Raw genomic sequence first — 19,497 nt, forward strand, 5'->3', positions numbered from 1 at the left:
GTTTTCTCATCTTGTGGAAAGGGAGATAAAGTTATGATAGTTTATCTCCCTTTCCACAGGTTTCCTGCAAGTTTGTGTCTCCGCTGCAGCCCCAGTGGCCCCAGCACCTCTGCGGCCATGGAGCTTAGGGGTGCTGGGTGCCGGGCCCCCTGCAGGCTGTGTCTTTGTTCCTCTGGCCCCAGTGGCCCCAGCACCATGGCGGCTGCAGGGCTTGGAGCTTCTGGGTACCGGGCCTCATGTGGGCTTGTGTCTCTGCTCCTCTGACCCCAGCGCCGCCACGGCCACGGGGCTTGGGGCTGCTGGGTGCCGGGCCCCCCTGCGGGCTGTGTCTCTGCTCCTCCAGCCCCAGCAGCCCCAGTGCCAAGGTGGAGTTTGGGGTTGCTGGGTGCTGGGTCCCCCTGTGGGCTTGTGTCTCTGCTCCTCTGTCCCCACGGCAGCGGCAACCAAGCAGGCACAGAGGCCCTCCACCGGCGGGTTGGGCAAAACACCTGCGTCCTGGCCCAGCCGCCACCATCTTTGTCAAGGAGTGACAGCAATTTGCAAGAATATTCCCTCCTATTGGCTGTGGGTGCCGCCATCTTTGTCACAGAGTGATGGCTAATTTGCATATTAGTCTTTTATTAGATAGGATTACTATGAATATGCTTTCAAAACCTGTACTATTCAGTAAATTGAAACCTCATGGAATAATCAATGACTTTTCTTTGTATTGAATGTTTCATTCCTTCCATTCTAAGACCATATCAATTATTAAAAGCATTCATCAATTTAGTATCAGCTTTGGTTGGAAAAGAAACACCATGTTGAATGTATGTAACAGCTATAATATGATTTCAGAAACATTAAAATGTACACACATTTATGTGTCTTAGAATAGAAGAAATGTACAGAAAAGAGAACTTTATGAGCAGAAAACTCTTACTCTCACTGAAATAAATATTCTATAGGCTCTTGCTACTCAAAGTGTGGTCCAAGTACCAAAGCTTTAACATCACTTGGAATGTTGTTGGCAGTGCAGAATCTCACACCTACTGAATCAGAGCATGCATTTTATCAAGATGCACATTAAGTCTGAAACAGTGCTATAGAGAACATAGCAGTGATTCTAGTTCTATTGCTTGTTGAAATGCAAAACCCTAAATCCCATCCCTATTGAGTTTGATTCAAGTGATCTGAGACCAGGAGCTTGTACTTTTAACACCAAGGTAGTTCTGCTTCAGGTGGCCCTCCTGAGACCACACCTGTTTTGTACTATTATGAGTGAATTTTCAGGTGCTATACAACCAACAGGAGCCATGAAAAGCAGTCTTAAAATAAAATTCCTTGCAATTCCTGGTTTGGTTGAAATAATTCAAAATGTTGAATAGAAGTTCAACCAAACTGAACATAGATGGTTAAATGTCCTAACATGGGCTCCTTCAATTTCTTCAGAGCAGCTATAGCCGTAGCCAAATTGATTGTGTTCATTGCAACCCAACCAAGAATATCGGAGCCTCAGCAAGACTGAGAGAACGGGGACCACCCAAGAACGTCGGAGCCTCAGCAAGATTAATGACCTCCACAGTCCTCACTGCCAGCCACAAAATGTATTAAACATCTCCTTAAGGACCCTCTAGGGAGCTTCTAAATTATTTCTCTACTTAGGTCCTAACTCACATCTCAATATTTTATTTCAGTTCTCTGGGTGATTGTTGAAAGAAAAATGGCTGTGTATGTGTGACTTTCAACAACAAGAATAAATATCTAGTGACCAAGGTCCTCAAACAGCTACTGCAAAAAGTAAATGGTAAAATATTTAACTGGTAGTCTACCTTTTAAATTTTTGAAAGCTTAAAATTCTGTCCATCCAAGCACAAATTTAATCAACTCTATATTACTAACATAGAGAATGAACTTCTTTGTAGTCTAGGATGTTAGCTATATGTTTCAAATACAGATTTTTAAAATATTATGTTATACTCTGGGATCAAAGTTAAGGGAACCCCAGTAACCTTCAAGAAATGGCTGGAATTAAATACAGAGAACTACCTATTTAGACACCTTCATGGCCAGCCTAGGAAAACGAACAAAAACAATGTGTGACTGATGAAAACTGTTGACTCATAGTTCATTATGTTTTGTATTGATTTTGAGAAAATCAGAAGAACGTTGTGTGCATAAACAATGAGGCCTTGTACCTTGCTGTTTAAGAAAGGTGTGAACCCTGAGCTGCCTTGCATCCATGGAGATACATTATTAGTGATTCTATTCTCCATTTCTCCAAATGAGGAAGCTAAGAGGAAGGGGAGGATATATGAGTATTTGAGAGGGACCAGAGAAACCCGTGAGCTTCTCTGTATTTTGAGCTAGAAGATGTGACTACAATTAAGTCCCGCTATATTCAACCTCTCCACTAGGACTGAGTTATTTCAATTAGCCTCTAACCATAAATGAGCATCCTAGAGGTGAGTTTTACTGGATTAAAAAAAAAAAACAAAACTGTGAGTCTGACCTTGTGACAGTGCCAATCCTGGGAAAAAGTTAAAATCTTGTTAATGGCATTGAACCACTTACTGTAGATGGATTCAGAGATTTGTCCACATAGAGCCGTTTGATCAGTTTCAGTGAATAGAAGGAACTAAGTTTGTTTACATCTGACGTTACTGTTTGAAATCCAAAGGGCACATCTTTGACGTTTTCAAAATGAAGGACCTGTGAAGAGAAAAAAAATCCACGACCCATGAAGCATGTGTCTTGCTGCTGCAGGGGTCATGGTAACTGCCCTCCTCCGTGGGGGTGCAGTGTCTCCCTGCTCCATTGTCCCATGAAGCAAGGCTTCTCAACCTTGGCCCTGCTGACATTCCAGGCAGGGTATTCTCTGTTGCCAGGTGAGGGGATTCGGGGACTGTCCTAGGTATCTGGGTATTGTAGGATGTTAGCAGCATCTCTTTCCTACTAGGTACCATTTGTGACAATCAAAAATGTCTCTAGACACTGCCAAATATCCCCGGAGGGGGGGTAGGGCCAAACTGTCCCCATTGGGAAACTCTGCCATAAAGATATTCTTCTCTGGATTTAACTATTGGGAAATTTATACTTTCTTCAAAATGATGCCTCTAATGCTCACACAGAGGCTCCCCAAACTTGGGAAAGAGTGAAACTGGGTTACAATTTCCATGTAATTCAGACACAAGAAGAGAAAGATTATAGCAAAAGAGAATATCATTAGGCAGGTATCAGATTCCAGGGTAGAGGAGTCTCTAGCCAGGATCTATCTAGTCCCTTTAGTTCCTCTGACAAGTGACAAATGGGCTGATGTGTCATTTACCATCAACGGTGGGCTTCTCTGGGTGGGCAAGAGTCAGACAACCTGGCCTTTGAGTCCCAGCCTATATCTACTCGAAATCTAATCTAGCCCAGCTCTGCCCAGCTTCACTCTCCCCTCTGTAAACTGTACTAGAAATACCTACTTTTCTGAGTTGTTATGAGGATTACAGATATTATACATAAAACACCTAAAGTATATCAATTAAAAATGTTCTTTCTAAGCCATTTACAACTAGGATGTCATCTTCTGGAGGGCTTAAATCCTTTTCATTTGTTCCTAACTTTTCTTCTGTCCCAATCAATAGCCCAGCATCTCCTCTGCCTCACGGTGCCTCAAAACGTGATGTCAGCACAAGGCGACTCTCTCCTCACTCCTAACTCATAACTGTGCCTGGAGGCCACACCTCAGGTAACATCACTAAATGGGCACATGGCACCAATGAGTAGCACAGCCCCACTATTGCAAGGTCACGTTGGCTAGTCCAAGGCCGTGCATAACTCTCATGCCTGCTGACAGGTAAAAGGACCAGAAAATTTTAAAATCAGGTAATTACTGCTGGAGGAACGACTGCATGTACATCACCCTTATTATTGCTGAGGAACAGACCTTCTCCCAGGAAGTTTCTTCTGTCCCCTCTCTAGTGGGAGATGAGAAATTGGAGATAGGGTAGAGATTTGGGGGGAGGGGGAGGATGAGAGAGCAGGACAGGTGAAAAGACAGCTCCTCTTCCCGCAGTTGAAGGTTCTTTTTCAAGTGCACGCAATTTCAAGTGTAAATTCTTCAATTATCAGGACCCAAAGAAGACTTCATGGGTCACACTTTCTGGGGATTTGTAGATACAAGATGTTCCCTTTTTAAATGCTATGAGTTCATGGAAATAAAGAGTCTGTTGAACCTAGGATAATCAACATAAGAATATTTATGGAATGGAATGAGAGGGGTGTTCACTTACCATCTAACAGTAAATGGGAGTGGGGTGAGAGGAATGGGTGAAGGGGGTAAAAAGGTACAAACTTCCAGTTATAAAATAGGGCATGGGGATGGTGTCAATATACAGCATGGTGTCAATAGTTAATAATACTGTGTTGCATATTTGAAAGTTAAGGGAGTAGATCTTAAGATTTCTCATCACAAAAATAAAGAAATTCTATAACTATGTATGATGTTAATTAGACTTACTGTGATTATCATTTTGCAATATATACAAATATCAATCATCATTGATATCTGAAACCAATATAATGCTGAATGTCCATTATACTTCAGTAAAAACTAATAAAGATTATGCTGTAAATAAATGTTGTGCACAACACAGGGATATAGATTTCTACTATTTCTGGTTGGGGTTTTTGCAGTGGAACATTTTATAAACACCACCTTGGTTGATTCTTACAGTATAGCACATAGAAAGATGTTGGGTGACTTGCCAAAGGCCACTCATTAGTGGAAAACTTGTGATTACCTAGAACATCCCCAGGTTTTCCATCACACATGGTGCCAGGGTTGCAGGACAAATAAGTAAGCTTTCGTTCACATTTGAGAGTAGATTGAGAGAGTGTTAGTAGTGACACAACTCTCAATCCTGAGCATCTCAGACCACAGAGCCCCATTCATCCTTCCTTAGGCACTGCCCATGGGTTCTAATAACTCTAGTCCAGCGGTTCTCAACCTGTGGGTCGCGACCCCTTTGGCGGTCAAATGACCCTTTCAAAGGGGTCGCCTAAGACCATCCTGCATATCAGATATTTACATTACAATTCATAACAGTAGCAACATTACAGTTATGAAGTAGCAATGAAAATAATTTTATGGTTGGGTCACAACATGAGGAACTGTATTTAAAGGGCCAGAAGGTTGAGAACCACTGCTCTAGTCTTGCTCTAAGTAGAAACAGGGTGTGGGGCTTACCTGTCCAATTTCATTGGCTGTGTCACCTTTGGCTCCTACTTGAACAAGTGACAGGGAGGTGGAGAGACAGATGGGAGAGAAGAGGACATTGCCTGCTGGCTCCTTTTCACAGAGTTTTTTGAACGGATCAACTGCAAAAGCAGAGTTTGCCAGTTGCAGGGCATCCATCGTGGGCCTGAAACAAAGGATAAGGGTCTTTAAAGTCTTCTCACCTGAATTCTGCCACCCCAATAAGTATTCCATCTGAACAACCCTCCCAGTGTGGCTTAGTTGGTTGGGCATTGTCCCATGCACCAAATGGTTGCTGGTTCAACTCCAGGTCAGGGCACATGCCCGGGCTACGGGCTCAATCCCTGGTGGGGAAGTGTGCAGGAGGCAGCCAATCAATGTTTCATTATTACATCTATGTTTTTCTCTCTCTCTCCCCCTCCCTTTTTCTCTCTCTAAAAATCAATTTTAAAAATCCTAAAAAAAAAAAGTCCATCTAAACAAAGTAATGGTCTTGGATAGAAGAGAAGAAGGAACTTTGCATTAAATGCAATTTAAAAAGCCAGTGGGGAAGAAACTTCTGGGCAAATACCCTAAGATCTGAATGGCCCAGCTTTTGAGGTCCTCAGTGTGAGCAGCTCTGCCCGAAATCTTCAAATTCAAGCATACTCAGCCACAATGACCACTGTCAGGAGCCCAGTGATCACACCTCTTCCTCAGCAAGTGGTCAGAACAGTTGACGGCACTGAACAGAATCAGTTGGTTTTATTTATCCATATTGTTTCAAATAGGATTGAGGTTAAAGCATACAAAACTGGCATTTTTGTACATCAAAAACAGTCAAGTCACAGCAGTTTTGTGTGATTCAGTTTAATAGTAGGTGTTATGGGTTGAATTTGTGTTTCCCCCAAAAGATATGTTGGAGTCCCATCCCTGGGTACCAGTGAATGTGAACTTATTTGAAAATAGGGTCTTTGTAGATTTAATTAAGTTGAGGTCCTAATCCAATATGACTGGTGTCCTTATCAGAAAGAACAGGAGGAAAGACAGAGACAGACAGGCACAGAGAGAAGATGATGCGAAGACACCAATGTGACAACAGGCAGAGATTGGAGTGATGTTTCTACAAGCCAAGGAACACCAAGGATGGCTGGCAACCCAGAAGCCAAGAGAGAGACGAGGAATAGTCTCCTCTAGGGCTTGCAGAGGGAACGTGGCCCTGCCGAGACCTTGATTTCAGACTTCTGGCCTCCAGGACTGTGAGAGAAGACATTTCTGTGTTAAGTCACCCAGGTTGTGACCTTGTTCATGCTCGCTGGTCACCTCCAAAGACTTCTTCCTCCTTTACTTTATGTCCCTGACAAGCACAGCTAACAGAACTCAGATCAGTGTTCTCATTGCAAACCTATCTCAAGGTCATCTAAAGTCAGGGTGGATAGCTCACAGCCTTATTTTTTCTTCTGGGGTGGGGTCAGAGGCCGAGGGACGACTGCACACCCCAGTCACAGAGACCAGCATGAGGTGTACAGAGGGCAATGAGACAGAAATGGGAGCATGCAGAGTATTTGGACCAGTGTGTCCATCACGAGGAAATAAAAAGAAAATTCACAAAAGATTTGAGGGAGTCCTTTCTCCAGGAGCAAATTTAACATTGATAATGCTGAGTTTGTCTACAATAAAATTTAACATGAGTTATTTCTCAACCAAATTGAGAAGCTTGAATGAGCTGTTTTTTCACCAAATATAGAAGGCTCTGCCCAGATCCCTGTAAACTTCTCAAAGCTTCAACAACTGAGGCCTAATCACATAAATAATAACCTGAAACATACCAATTGTGCTTTAACAAACACAAGTAGTTCTTCCCAGAATGCATTCACTATCCTCAAAGAGAGCAATTCCAACAATTTTGCATAATCAATAACAAGCTTTCCTTTTAACGTTTGACTTCCTTTGTGTAGAAAACCTGTGTTTAAGACCTGGGAGTACTGTGCTAAGGGAGTTTGACTACAAACACCTCAAAGCGTACCAAAAAGTAAGGAAATGTTCGTGTTACCGTTTTGTCCCACCAAAGCTTATTCTATTATTCATTATAACATTTTGAGATACACTTAGTCTCAGTAGTTCTGTCTGAATACAAGCTACTTTGTACAGTTGGCTTTTTGTACAGTTCATTACACAACATAGTTAACACTGTGTTGCAATTCAAGATATAGATTCAGGTGGCTGTTGGAGAATGTTCATCAGAGCACACCTGACACCTGAGGCTTTCTCATGGGTGCGGACCCTCCTTTCAGAGTCCTTTCCTTTGCATGAGAATCCTCAGAGCATGAGTCCAACAGGCCTGCCTCCCATTCATGTGCTGACTATCTCCTTTGTCAGAAAATTCTCCTTCAGGCTGAGGAAGTTCATGCAGCCCTTAACAGCTGAGGTCCCAGCAACAACAATGTTGTTTGATGCTTGACAAAGGTATCAGAAAAGGTCTGGACAAATACTTTCAACAATAAAGAATTAAAGCACTGCAAAAAAAGAGAGGAGGGAAGGAAGGAAGGAAGGAAGGAAGGAAGGAAGAAAGAAAGGAAGAAAGAAAGAAAGAAAAGAGGTCTGAACATGGGAATTGCTATAGAAGCAAACAATCACCAGCTAACTCCTCAATCAGATGTTGTCAGATAAATATGATCAGTTGTTCAGTGATTGGTCCCAAGTGACCCCAAAACACTGCAGAGCTGATCTAGGCTAAGGTAGTTCAAGGGATGATTGGGCCACAGTGAGTGGCCACCTCCCCGTGCTGCACGGCAGTCAAAGCATTTAAGCAGATCTTAGCAATGTGAGCTACACACGCAGGAAAAAGCATCAGGTTCAACATGGACCATTTTAGTAGCAAATACTCTAAAAATTATGGATATGAGAGTAGAGATTAGCAAGATCTGCAGAGTAAATTTACATTTCTAAAGACTTCTGCTCAGAGTGCTAAAATTGCCACAGACTTTTTTTCATTTTATTATCACTTTCTTATAGAGATAACTTCTTTGGTCTTCATGAAAACCTTCGAATAAGTATAACAAAGATAATTTTAGTTACAGTTCCAATGTAGAAAATACTGCATGTTTTTGTCACTTAGAAGTTTAAAAGAGTGAAATGGAAATTTAAGTAATAATTCAAATGCAACAAATGAACAACAAAGAGCTGTAAGAATTTATCACTAAGTTGCCTGGTTTTTGCGATATGTCCTAAAATCATAAACCTTTAGAGTGGGACAAGATTTTGGCATGGATCTAGTCTGGCTCCGTTTCTTCCTTTTACAGATGAGAAGAGTGAGGCAGACAAAGATGAAGGGATTCTCCAGGCCACCCACAAAGGGAGTGAGAGTGGTAAAACCAGCCCCAGCATTCACTTCTCCCAGCACCCAGCCTGGTGCATCCAACCACACCACACCCCCACCCTCGGTAACTGTGTCTTGGCTGACGTTTTTTCTCCCACAAGTCTTTAGAGTTCCAAAACTCCTACATGTCCTGAATTACCCTTTAGAGATACCAAGGTACTTTGCTTCTTTTTTTAAAAATCAATACAAACTTTTTTTCTCTCATTTCCTCCCTGGAGAATCTCTTGTTCTCTTCCTGCCATTTATGTTGCCAATGACTAATGTTATATTGCTTTCATTTAAAAAGTATTAACTGAGTACCAAATGCATGTCAGGCACTGAGTTAAGTGTTAAGGAATCAAAGGTGAACCCAGCACGGGTCCTGCCTTCAAGCAGCTGTCAGCCTAATGCCATGATGTGTGTAATGAGTCCTGGGCATTTTCTTGGGGAGCACAGGTTGTCATGGGAACCCTTACTCGAGAGGGAGAGAGCTCACTTATCATAGAAATCTCAGTGAGGTTTCCTCAGAGATGGTGCCATTAAGTAAGTCACACTAAAGGTGAGTCCTAAAGACAAGTGGGAGTTAGCTATGAAAAAAATGTGGGCCAAAAAGACTGCAAGCAATCCCAAATGAATGGAGAGGCGTGCACTAGAACATGAGCAGGATCAGGCATGCTCACTTCTCTAGACTTATAGCCCCTGCACAAAGATTCCCAGAGTCTTTAGTGCATCTAAGCCAATGGTCCTCAAACTTGTTGATAGACCATTTGATTGAGATAAATGCTCTAGGGACAGGTTGACCATACGTCCCACTGCCTGGGACAGTCCTGGATAATGTTTGCTGTTCTGACATGTCCCTTTCATTCTCAATCATGTTCTGTACTGAACAATATATGTTCAGCCTCCCTACAGACCACCCACCACACTCTTCTCTATACACGTGTGCGTGCATGCACACACACAGCCAGGTGCACAGCTTTCTCATTACTTAAAATTCTTTTCACTGTGTCAGGTGATTGTGGTTGTCATTCATGCTAACCTGCCCCATATGACATATGAAGAAAAATGCAGAGAAAAAAATAATCTTAAGTATTTTGTGTAGCCAGTCCTTAAGCAATGGCCTTGAGGAATCTTGCCTATTAGAGTAACTATCACCAGATGCCTAAAAACACAGCTTCTGCTGTCCGTATTCCAATTTCAAGAGGAAAAAAACACACAGCCAGGTTAAGAAAATAGGAGACCTTGGAGCTTCTGCAGTGTGAGAGACTGTCAGGATTAAAGGAAGTGACGAAAGGAGTAAACATATACGGGAAGACCTTTGTTAGCAGGAAAGGACAAGGCTGCTATTAGTAATAAGGTTAGGGCCTAATTTTCTATGGCAAGAGCACCTCTACTTTGCTCTGATATTGTGAGATGTCCTATCTCCTCCTGTTTGTTCAGAAGCCTGATCTTGACGACTGAGCCATCCCACTGCTGCCTAACAGCAAACTAGAGCCAGACTGGCCACGCCAGCATGACCAAGACTGCTGAGGTTGCAACCCTCAAAGTCAACCCACAACCCAGAGGGATTGAAGTGGCAGAATTCAAAGTGTTAAGAAGCAAAGATGTAGACCTGAGTCATTTTCTGGGATTTTCTTCAGGCTGGCTTCCATCTCTCTCTCTCCCCCAATCAAGGAAGTCAGCCAATTCTTTCACCTACTGATAGGGACTGAGTCTTGAGACCCACCTAATTCTATCAAACCTTTAGAGTGATGAAGGGGATGACAGGCTGTTAAGAATACCCATGTTGTCATGGAAACTTCCACAAGCTGTGAGTTTGAAGCGTGAATTCTAATGATCTTGCCACTTATAAGCTGTGTGACTTAGAACATCACGTCGTCACCTCTGTGAGTCATGCTCATCTACAGAATGAAGAACTGAGATGAAATACATCTAAGACCCCTCAGCTCTGAATCTGAGTCTACAGAACAGCCTGACACCTTAAGTTGATCTTCAATATGATACTCTTAAACGAAGCCATATAAACAGCAGCCACTGTAAAAAAAAGGAACGATGAGCCAACCTGTTTGAAAAGTTGCCCAAGAATACATATTTGACATCTATAACTTGTTTCAAGTATCCTAGACCCCAGAAACAGGGAGGGAGAATACATTCTGCTTAGAAGAAGGCAGTTTCAAGTAAGTGAACACCGACTAGATGCTTAAAAATGCCAAGAAGAAGAGCAGTTTTGAAGTCTGAATCTTAAAGCACACAAAACCAACCAGGAAGGCGAGTCAGACATTCAAATGTGTTGCCACTTTCTCCAGGTTTTGAGTATCAGGCCCTTTCTGAAATAAGCATTTCAAAATTCATTCTTAATTCCAAGGCCCAAAAGTGTGCTCAGAAATACTTCCTTCTCCACGCCCCACCTGTACTCTCGTCCCTCCATCAATCACTGCTGTGCCCATGCCCCTCCTCCCCTCCCACCACCACCACCAAATCCTCCCAGCCATGTTATTTCTCCAGATTCTTACCTTGTATGGCTAAGTGATTTCTCTCCCTATGTGACTTCCTGGTTCCCAAAGGACTGAGAGCTGGAGATGCTGCCCGTGTGGAGCGTGATGGACAACAGTCCCCAAGCCCACAGCCTAACCTTGAAAATAACCCATTATGTCGACTTTGTTCACTATCTTGAATCAACTCCAACACCTCTTTTGTGTTAAGAATTGCCCTGTAAAGGGAACTCACCAGCCCTGCCACCCCCACTTTGCTTACCTGGAGTTGCAGTTATCCTGGAAAACACACAGCAAGGGAAAAGGAAAGCCAAGCTCAGAGAAGGACCTCGCTGTGGAAGCAATTCTGTGGTCAGAGCAGCCAGCTTGCTCACCTGAACCCCGGCCACTCCCGCTGAGGCCACGCCCCACCTGTACTCTCATCCCTCCCACTTCTGCATGCTCAGCTCTTACTCATGTCTCCTGGCAGCTTCTCCAAGATTGAAGAAATTATTCAGGCTGAAGCTGCTGTTGCCTGCACAGCTTCCAAAGGCCTCCTACATGCTCAGGCAGGAAAGGGCTGCAAAAAATCCTGCCTTGGCCTAATACATACATAAGAGCAACCCTGGTAACCCATGAGGAATCGGAAGGTGAACTATTATATGAAAGAGAAGGCACATGTGATGGTTGTAAATAATTCATACTTCTCAAATATGGCTGTGCCACAAAAAACACCCTAACCTCCATCCTTTCCATGTAAATTACAGTAGCTCATTCTGTTAGATACCAAAGAGCTATCGACCTATTAAACAAAAAGGTGGTCACAAAAGAAGAGGACATATCAAATAAATTATATTTAGCAAAATAAATAGTACCAAATTGATAAGAGAAATCGCTTGATGGGGTTACCAATAAAATTTGGTGATTTGGTTTACAGAGCTCTGCCCTGAAAGCTCTCTGTGGATCCCGCTCTTTGTGTCTATGACAGTGGTCCTGACTTCTTGAAGATCCATCATGCAGTGGGATCTCCTCCTCTCTTCCTACCAAATCTACTCAGGAAAGGACCTTGAAATGAGCCAGTTCCTTCTCTGCTGTGCTCACCTAATTCCCTTCTGTTCATTTACTACATTGTTTTAAAATAATCTATGTCCTTTATGCTCTCCTCTATCTGAATACAAGCATCTTAAAGGCAAAGACCAAGCCTCATTTCTTTTTATAACACCAGCATTTGGTATTGACTTGATATACAGTATGGAGTCAATAAATGCTTGTTGACTAAATGAATAACAGCAACTCATTTTGCTAAACTAAGAATGACTAATAGATTTCCTTCCTCCCAGGCACTAGGTATTTTATTATAAACCAGCATCAAAGTCATAAACGCAATGAGTTAAACTCCAACAGTAGAATTTGGGGTATCACTGGAGCAAGTGGAGGAAAGAAGGTCAGTGATGTGGACAGGATTCTTCTCAAAAATCTCACTATCCAGCTATAGTGGGGAAAGTGGGTGTGAGGGCCACATCATAAACTTGAACACTGACTCCACCACTCACCACTTGATAAACCTTAGACAACGTACTGATCCTATCAAGGCTCAACTTGCTCATCTGTAAAATGAAACACGTATATACATGAAAAGACAATCCATGTGAGTGCCCGGCACATAGCATGTTCCCTAATAATGGTGGTGATTATCACCACTTCCACTATTCCTCAGACAGGCACAGCCTCAGGGAATGTCAAAATGGCCAAAAGACCAGTACAGGATATTCACACATCAAAGTCACTAGAATCATTTGTTGAACACCTGCTGCATGCTTGCTACTGTGACCCAAAGATTTTAAGAGACTTGCACTTACATCGGAGAGCTTTGTCTGTTCTCCTTTTTGATAGCTAGATTCCCTCTGTCACACTCCTGTTCAGTGCTTGTCTAACCTGGACAGAAACACTTCCAGCGACAGGAATTCAGCAATACCCAAGGAAGCGCAAACATAATTCTGACTGTTGGAAATAAATGTTTCTTTTAAAATATCCAGTTGGAAATGATATGCCTGTTTGTAGGAAGAAGCATTTGCTCTATAATTCCAAAAATAATATGTTTCTTCTTTTTTTATTTGCCACAAAACTATGTTATTACTGTGTATTAAAAAGAGTAGTTGCTTTCTTTTGAAGGGAAAACATATAGCTTAAAGAATGAATTATCCATTCATCCATCATACAAATTTATCAAACAATAATTTCCTGTAGTTCAACAAAAGTAATCATCAGCCCAAATATTTAATAACCTAGGAGACTCTTCTGTCGGGGCCTTTTCTTACCTATAGGTTAAAATACTGCAAACATTATAACTTGATTATTCAGCATTCGGGCTGAGGAATGGCTTGACACACCCAGCCACTCCCAGGAACAACTCAAAGGAGCTTTGTTATAGCATGCTTAGAATCATTCATATTCTCCCTCTCCTCCCCTCCCCTCCCCTCTCCGCCTCTCTCTTTCTCTCTCTCTCTCTCTCTCTCTCTCTCTCTCTCTCTCTCTCCAAAGATAAATTTCAATCATAAATTGTTGAGCACCCTCCCCAGATACCTACAAATAATAAAGTGTTTTTCACCCCATTAATAAGTATGAGTGCCTCCAATGTATACCAGTATGGCATCTCCCCATATAGCAGAGGAATGACAAGAACCTTGCACATGTCTAGAAATTCACAGAACAATAAAGGCTTCCATTCAGCTGCTGAGAGCTATTATCCCTTCTTCACGTGTGGAGAAACTGAGTCAGGAAAGAGAAGACAAGGTATGCCTTAGTGTTTCTGAGACAGAAAAAAAAGTTTCGAAACCTCAGATTTATAATTTTTCACCCTAATTACATCCATTTCAAGAACCTAGCAGCCTAACATGCTGTCATGCTCTTGGTCTCATCAGCTTCTAGTGTTTAAAAAGCCGTTCTGTCTAGAAGAAATTTTATAGTAAATGTTCACCTGTTATGGGAAATAATTTACATGTAATTTTCTGCTAAGAAACAAACTTAAGGGGAAAATAAAACACTAAGACAACTAAACAAACAATAAAGAAAGAGTCATGCTCACAAGATTAGTTGCATCCCAGTAGGTTAAAAAAATATATAAATGTACATGTATATTTAGGGACTTCCCCTTCTTACTATAATGCACTTAAGGGTTCCTTGATTTTTTTGCATTAAAAATTAAATATGTGGCCCTAATTGGTTTGGCTCAGTGGATAGAGCATCGGCCTGCAGACTCAAGGGTCCCAGGTTCGATTCCGGTCAAGGGCATGTACCTTGGTTGTGGGCACATCCCCAGTGGGGAGTTTGCAGGAGGCAGCTGATCGATGTTTCTCTCTCATCGATGTTTCTAACTCTCTATCCCTCTCCCTTCCTCTCTGTAAAAAATCAATAAAATATATTTTTTTAAAAATTACATATGTGTGTGTATACTTAGAAGACGTAACGAAAATGCATAAAATAATTTTAACAATAGTTATTTCTGGCTGGTGAAATTAAAGGTGATTTTAATTTTTTTATGTAGTGCGCTGTGTCTTCTAAATTTTCTATAGTCATCATATATTATTTCTTATGATTAGAAAGCTCTGGTTCTTGACAACTTACTTTCAAAAAGCTGTCTGCCACAACTGAGCCTTTGCATAATAAGTCTCCAGTTGTAGTCAATTACTACCTGTGGTATACAGCAGATACCTACTAGTTTAGTTGCTAATAAAGGGCGACATATCTTTTAAGTTATGTCTCTTAAGAAGTAGAAATTCCAGAGTGTCCCTTAGTGAGGTCTAGGAGCTCAAAGTGGCCCAGCAGAAGCTGGGGTCACACCCAAGACATCAACCAGCCCCAACCCCCCTACCCCCCTGAGATGAACCAGGCCAAGGAGGACAGGAGCCCTTCCAGAAGGATCCCCGCCCCAGGAGGAGGTACAGGCGGGAACAGGCCTGACACTTCCTCCCTCCTCCTCCGCAGGACCAGTCCCATGCTGACTCGGTGGTGGCCTGGATCTCTGCCTGACTACATGATGCAACTACAGCGCACAGAGAGTCAAGGAGAAGTCTAGGCTCAGCTCTAAAGGAAGCTTGGCCAAGTCCAAACCCCTTGTTTCCAAACAGTGAAACTTGAGCCCCCAGCGCCTTGTGTGCACATTTTTAAGAGTGATGTAAGACCTTTAACCACATGACTTGTAATAACCATTTTACAGAAGTTCTAGATTTATTCTATTTTATAAATGAAAAGGAAATAACTACAGAGGCACCGGGCTAGTGCATGACTTCCCCCAGGTCAGGTTGATAAAGCGGAAAGCAGATTCCATATTTAAATCCAGGTAGTGCTTGTAATAAATCCTCTACACTCCTGTATCAAACACCATACTATTGTGGCTAATCTGAGATTAAATGTATCCGTTTGATGTGGATGATGGAATATATTGAGTGGAATATGAGGACTCCTTCACCTAACAATCATTAGTTCTACGTGTTGACAGGACGTATGAGAGAATGTAGGAATGTAAACATCTCAGACATGAAGTCAACTGGCTTCACTTGGGAAGGGAGGAAATTTTCAAGAAGCTTCCAAGGTATTTGGGATGAGAGGGAGTAGTGTATGAATTCTGGTCTCTACCTCCTGAGAAGGAATCTAAAGGATACTTTCTATCCAGAGTCTTCATTTTTCCCAGACCTGGAGGACTTTGGGCTTTGCTTGTTGTAGCTCCAAGTCCTCCCCATGTGGAAACTTGAGACCAACATTTCTTCACTGAGCCCCATCTGCACTCGCTCCTCTTCCTCACACCCACTACCATGTGTGTCTGAGCCTGGTCCCTCCCTAGGTCCTAAGCCACAGGGAGAGCAGAGACCATGTTTCATTATCTGCATATACCCACTCCCCCTCTTAGAACTCTTACAGTGCTTTGCACATGAGACATTAAATAAACATGTCTGGAATTTGTAAAAGGACACGTGAGCAGATATCCAGTAGTAGAAAGCAGTATTTGTAGCAACAGCAGGTGCAAACAGTGATTCTTTTTTTTTTTTTAATATATTTTATTGAAATTTTACAGAGAAGAAGGGAGAGGGATAGAGAGTTAGAAACATCAATGAGAGAGAAACATTGATCAGCTGCCTCCTGCACACTCCCTACTGGGGATGTGCCCACAACCAAGGTACATGCCCTTGACCCCAGGAACCAGGAGGTCATGGTTCCATTCCTGGTCAGGGCATATGCCAGGGTTTTGGGCTCAATCCCCAGTGTAGGGTGGTGCAGGAGGAAGTCAGTCAATGATTCTTTCTCACCATTGCTGTTTCTTTCCCTCTCTCTCTCCCTTCCTCTCTCTGAAATCAATAAAAACATATTAAAAATACATATATACAGATCATGTATCACAGAAATGTACACTTGAAACCCATATAATTTTATTAAACAATGTCACCCCAATAAATTTAATTAACATTTTTAGTAATTAAATCAAACTTTTTTTATCCAATTATATCAAAATATTCATGCTGCTGGTCTTCAACACCATTGTGCATCAGAATATTAAGGATGGAGATTGGAAGGAGAAAGAGTTCAATCAAACTGCACTCAGTCAATGATTCTTTCTCACCATTGCTGTTTCTTTCCCTCTCTCTCTCCCTTCCTCTCTCTGAAATCAATAAAAACATATTAAAAATACATATATACAGATCATGTATCACAGAAATGTACACTTGAAACCCATATAATTTTATTAAACAATGTCACCCCAATAAATTTAATTAACATTTTTAGTAATTAAATCAAACTTTTTTATCCAATTATATCAAAATATTCATGCTGCTGGTCTTCAACACCATTGTGCATCAGAATATTAAGGATGGAGATTGGAAGGAGAAAGAGTTCAATCAAACTGCACATTCCGAGGCGCAAATCCCCAGAGGTGTGATTCTGTACATCTGGGCCTCAGAATCTAAATCCCTTCCAGTGGTTCAGAACTGGTTGTTCACAGTTCACACTTTCAATAACACAGGTTGCTAGCAGGTTCCACACTGACACAGGCTGTCCAGTGGTTAGTGCTGATTCTGGCATGAGACTGGCTGATTCCCAGCTCTGCCATTTACTGACTCCATGGCCTTGAGCAAATTACTAAATCTCACTTTGCCTCAGTCTCCTCATCTGTAAAATGGGGTGACATTAATAATTCTTCATAGGGTTAGAATGAGGACTACATGAAAAAATACATATAATGTACTGAAATCATCACCTTCTACCCACAAATGTCCAAAAATGTTAGCTATCATGATTTCTACTCTCTAAAAACAATAGTGAGGTTACAAACCTCAGAGAAATTAATTTTATCTATGTAGTAGATATGATGGGGGGAAATGATAGGTTATTTTTTATAATTGGAGAAAAATTTGATAGTCTTTAAAGCTTAAGAGGAATTAAGAATGTTTGGTTATACCTCATGCACACACGCACACACACACACACACACATCCAATTATGCACAATTTTCACTTTCTCCATTTAGGTCTGGGTGTCTTATAAACAGCAAAGAGCATCAGCAAAAGAACAAATTTAGAAACAAGAATAAAAGTAGAATTTTCCAGTAGTAAAAGTGGGGGATGTAGTCTTTGAAGAGGGGAGTGTATATTTAATATTTCATATTAAATTTCATAATAAGTAATGGACACACCATTACTATCACTATGGCAACTTATCATGCAATTTATGTTTTTACTGCATATCCCGCCTTTTCCCCAAAGCAATTTTATGTATAACTAGTGGCCTGGTGCACGGATTTGTGCACATTGAAAGGAAAGTAATTAGAAGAAATATTTAATATCGCTATTTGCCCTTTCTATATAATAGAAGTGTCAGAGATGAAAGAAAATTAGTAAAATGTATATGAAAATAATATATAAATTGATTAATAAATAAACAATAACAACATGACATAACAACAAAGACATGATATAAAAACAACAAAAACATGGTATTAAAAACAGCATTGATAAAAACAATGACTGAAAAATTAATTAAACTTATTCTAATATCTCCCTGTATACTAGAAGTGTCAGAGATGAAAGAAAATTAGTAAAATGTATATGAAAATAATATATAAATTGATTAATAAATAAACAATAACAACATGACATAACAACAAAGACATGATATAAAAACAACAAAAACATGGTATTAAAAACAGCATTGATAAAAACAATGACTGAAAAATTAATTAAACTTATTCTAATATCTCCCTGTATACCACCACAAGAGTAAAAACACTGCCAGTGTCAGACCGGACAAATCAATTCTTGGAATCAGAACAATCTCTTCTTCCGCAAATCCTGTTCATACTTCAGCTTCAATTATGTTAGGTCGCAATCATTTGATAACAAATCTAGTACCGTTACAAAGACCCCATTTACTATTAAGATTTCTCAGTAGCATGATGATTGCGCCTACATATTCTACCGCTTTCTTTCAGCTTCAGAATGTCAACAAAAACAACCAAATTCACAATCGACAATGACAGATCAAAACACACGAGTGCAATTGGCACCAGCGAGAGCTTTATATGTATCGTGAATGGGCGAGTCAATGTTTACTGGTTGGTAGGACGGTCAGATGGACATACAGTCAGTCACTTAGCCTTTTATATATATAGATTATCTCTTTCAAGTCAGTTATGTATTGTGATTCTAATTTCACAAATGAGGAAAGCCATGATGTTGCAAATGACAGTATTTCATCTTTTTTATGACTGACTATAATTTTCAATTAGTTATATTTCAAAATATTCAAGGAGCATCTTTCTTTCTTAGAAGTGGACACCGGTTGCTTTCATAACAATCATTGTTTGCACCTGCTGTTGCTACAAATACTGCTTTCTGTGATGGAGACCCCCCCTAGCCTTCTGCTATGGACCCATGATTTTTGCACAACCCTAAACCAAATTATATTGTCAGCTCCAACATTTGTTAATATTACAAAGACGATGTAGTCATCCTTCTTACATGAAATTAGGCCTCTTTAATGTTTTGGTAATTTACCCCCAGATGTGTCATCCACATAGTGTTTTTTCCTCTTGCTCTTTGGCTTGTTTAAATTCACAATAATATATTAAATTCTCAAAGTAATAGGTATCTGTAGCCATTTGTTGACACTAATACAGATGATTAAGGAAAACAGCTGATCTTTGGGGAAGGGGAGCTACCAACACTTTATACACACACACACACACACACACACACACAATATACACATATGTATTTTAAAATACTTGTCATCTGTGCCTCCTAAACTTGTATGCTTGGTTTTTTGGATATTGTAATAAAAAAGGCATTACGAAAAAAAATTAGGCCTCTTTGATATCAATCTTCAACCTACTTTTCCAAGGTCTTTGTGTTCCAGGATTTGATAAGCAAACTAGTGTTTACCTATGGATACCAGTCATGACTTCACAGGGAGGT

The 19,497-nt window shown here is 40.9% G+C and overlaps 1 protein-coding gene across 1 annotated transcript in view; it reads right to left on the bottom strand.

Annotated features, from left to right (window-relative positions):
• Positions 1–11,446, bottom strand: part of SERPINB5 (serpin peptidase inhibitor, clade B (ovalbumin), member 5) — a 21,900-nt gene extending 10,454 nt beyond the window's left edge. The window contains exons 1-3 of the mRNA XM_005881785.2: positions 11,316–11,446; positions 5,216–5,390; positions 2,554–2,691 (exon numbers count right to left, since the gene is read on the bottom strand). Of these exons, the coding sequence (XP_005881847.1) occupies positions 2,554–2,691; positions 5,216–5,383 (306 nt within the window). The 5' untranslated portion in view covers positions 5,384–5,390; positions 11,316–11,446. The remainder of the gene's footprint in view (positions 1–2,553; positions 2,692–5,215; positions 5,391–11,315) is intronic.
• Between the last annotated feature and the right edge of the window lie 8,051 nt (positions 11,447–19,497).

This window comes from Myotis brandtii, unplaced genomic scaffold (genome assembly GCF_000412655.1).
Source record: "Myotis brandtii unplaced genomic scaffold, ASM41265v1 scaffold69, whole genome shotgun sequence".
In the NCBI taxonomy this organism is placed as follows: Eukaryota; Metazoa; Chordata; class Mammalia; order Chiroptera; family Vespertilionidae; genus Myotis; species Myotis brandtii.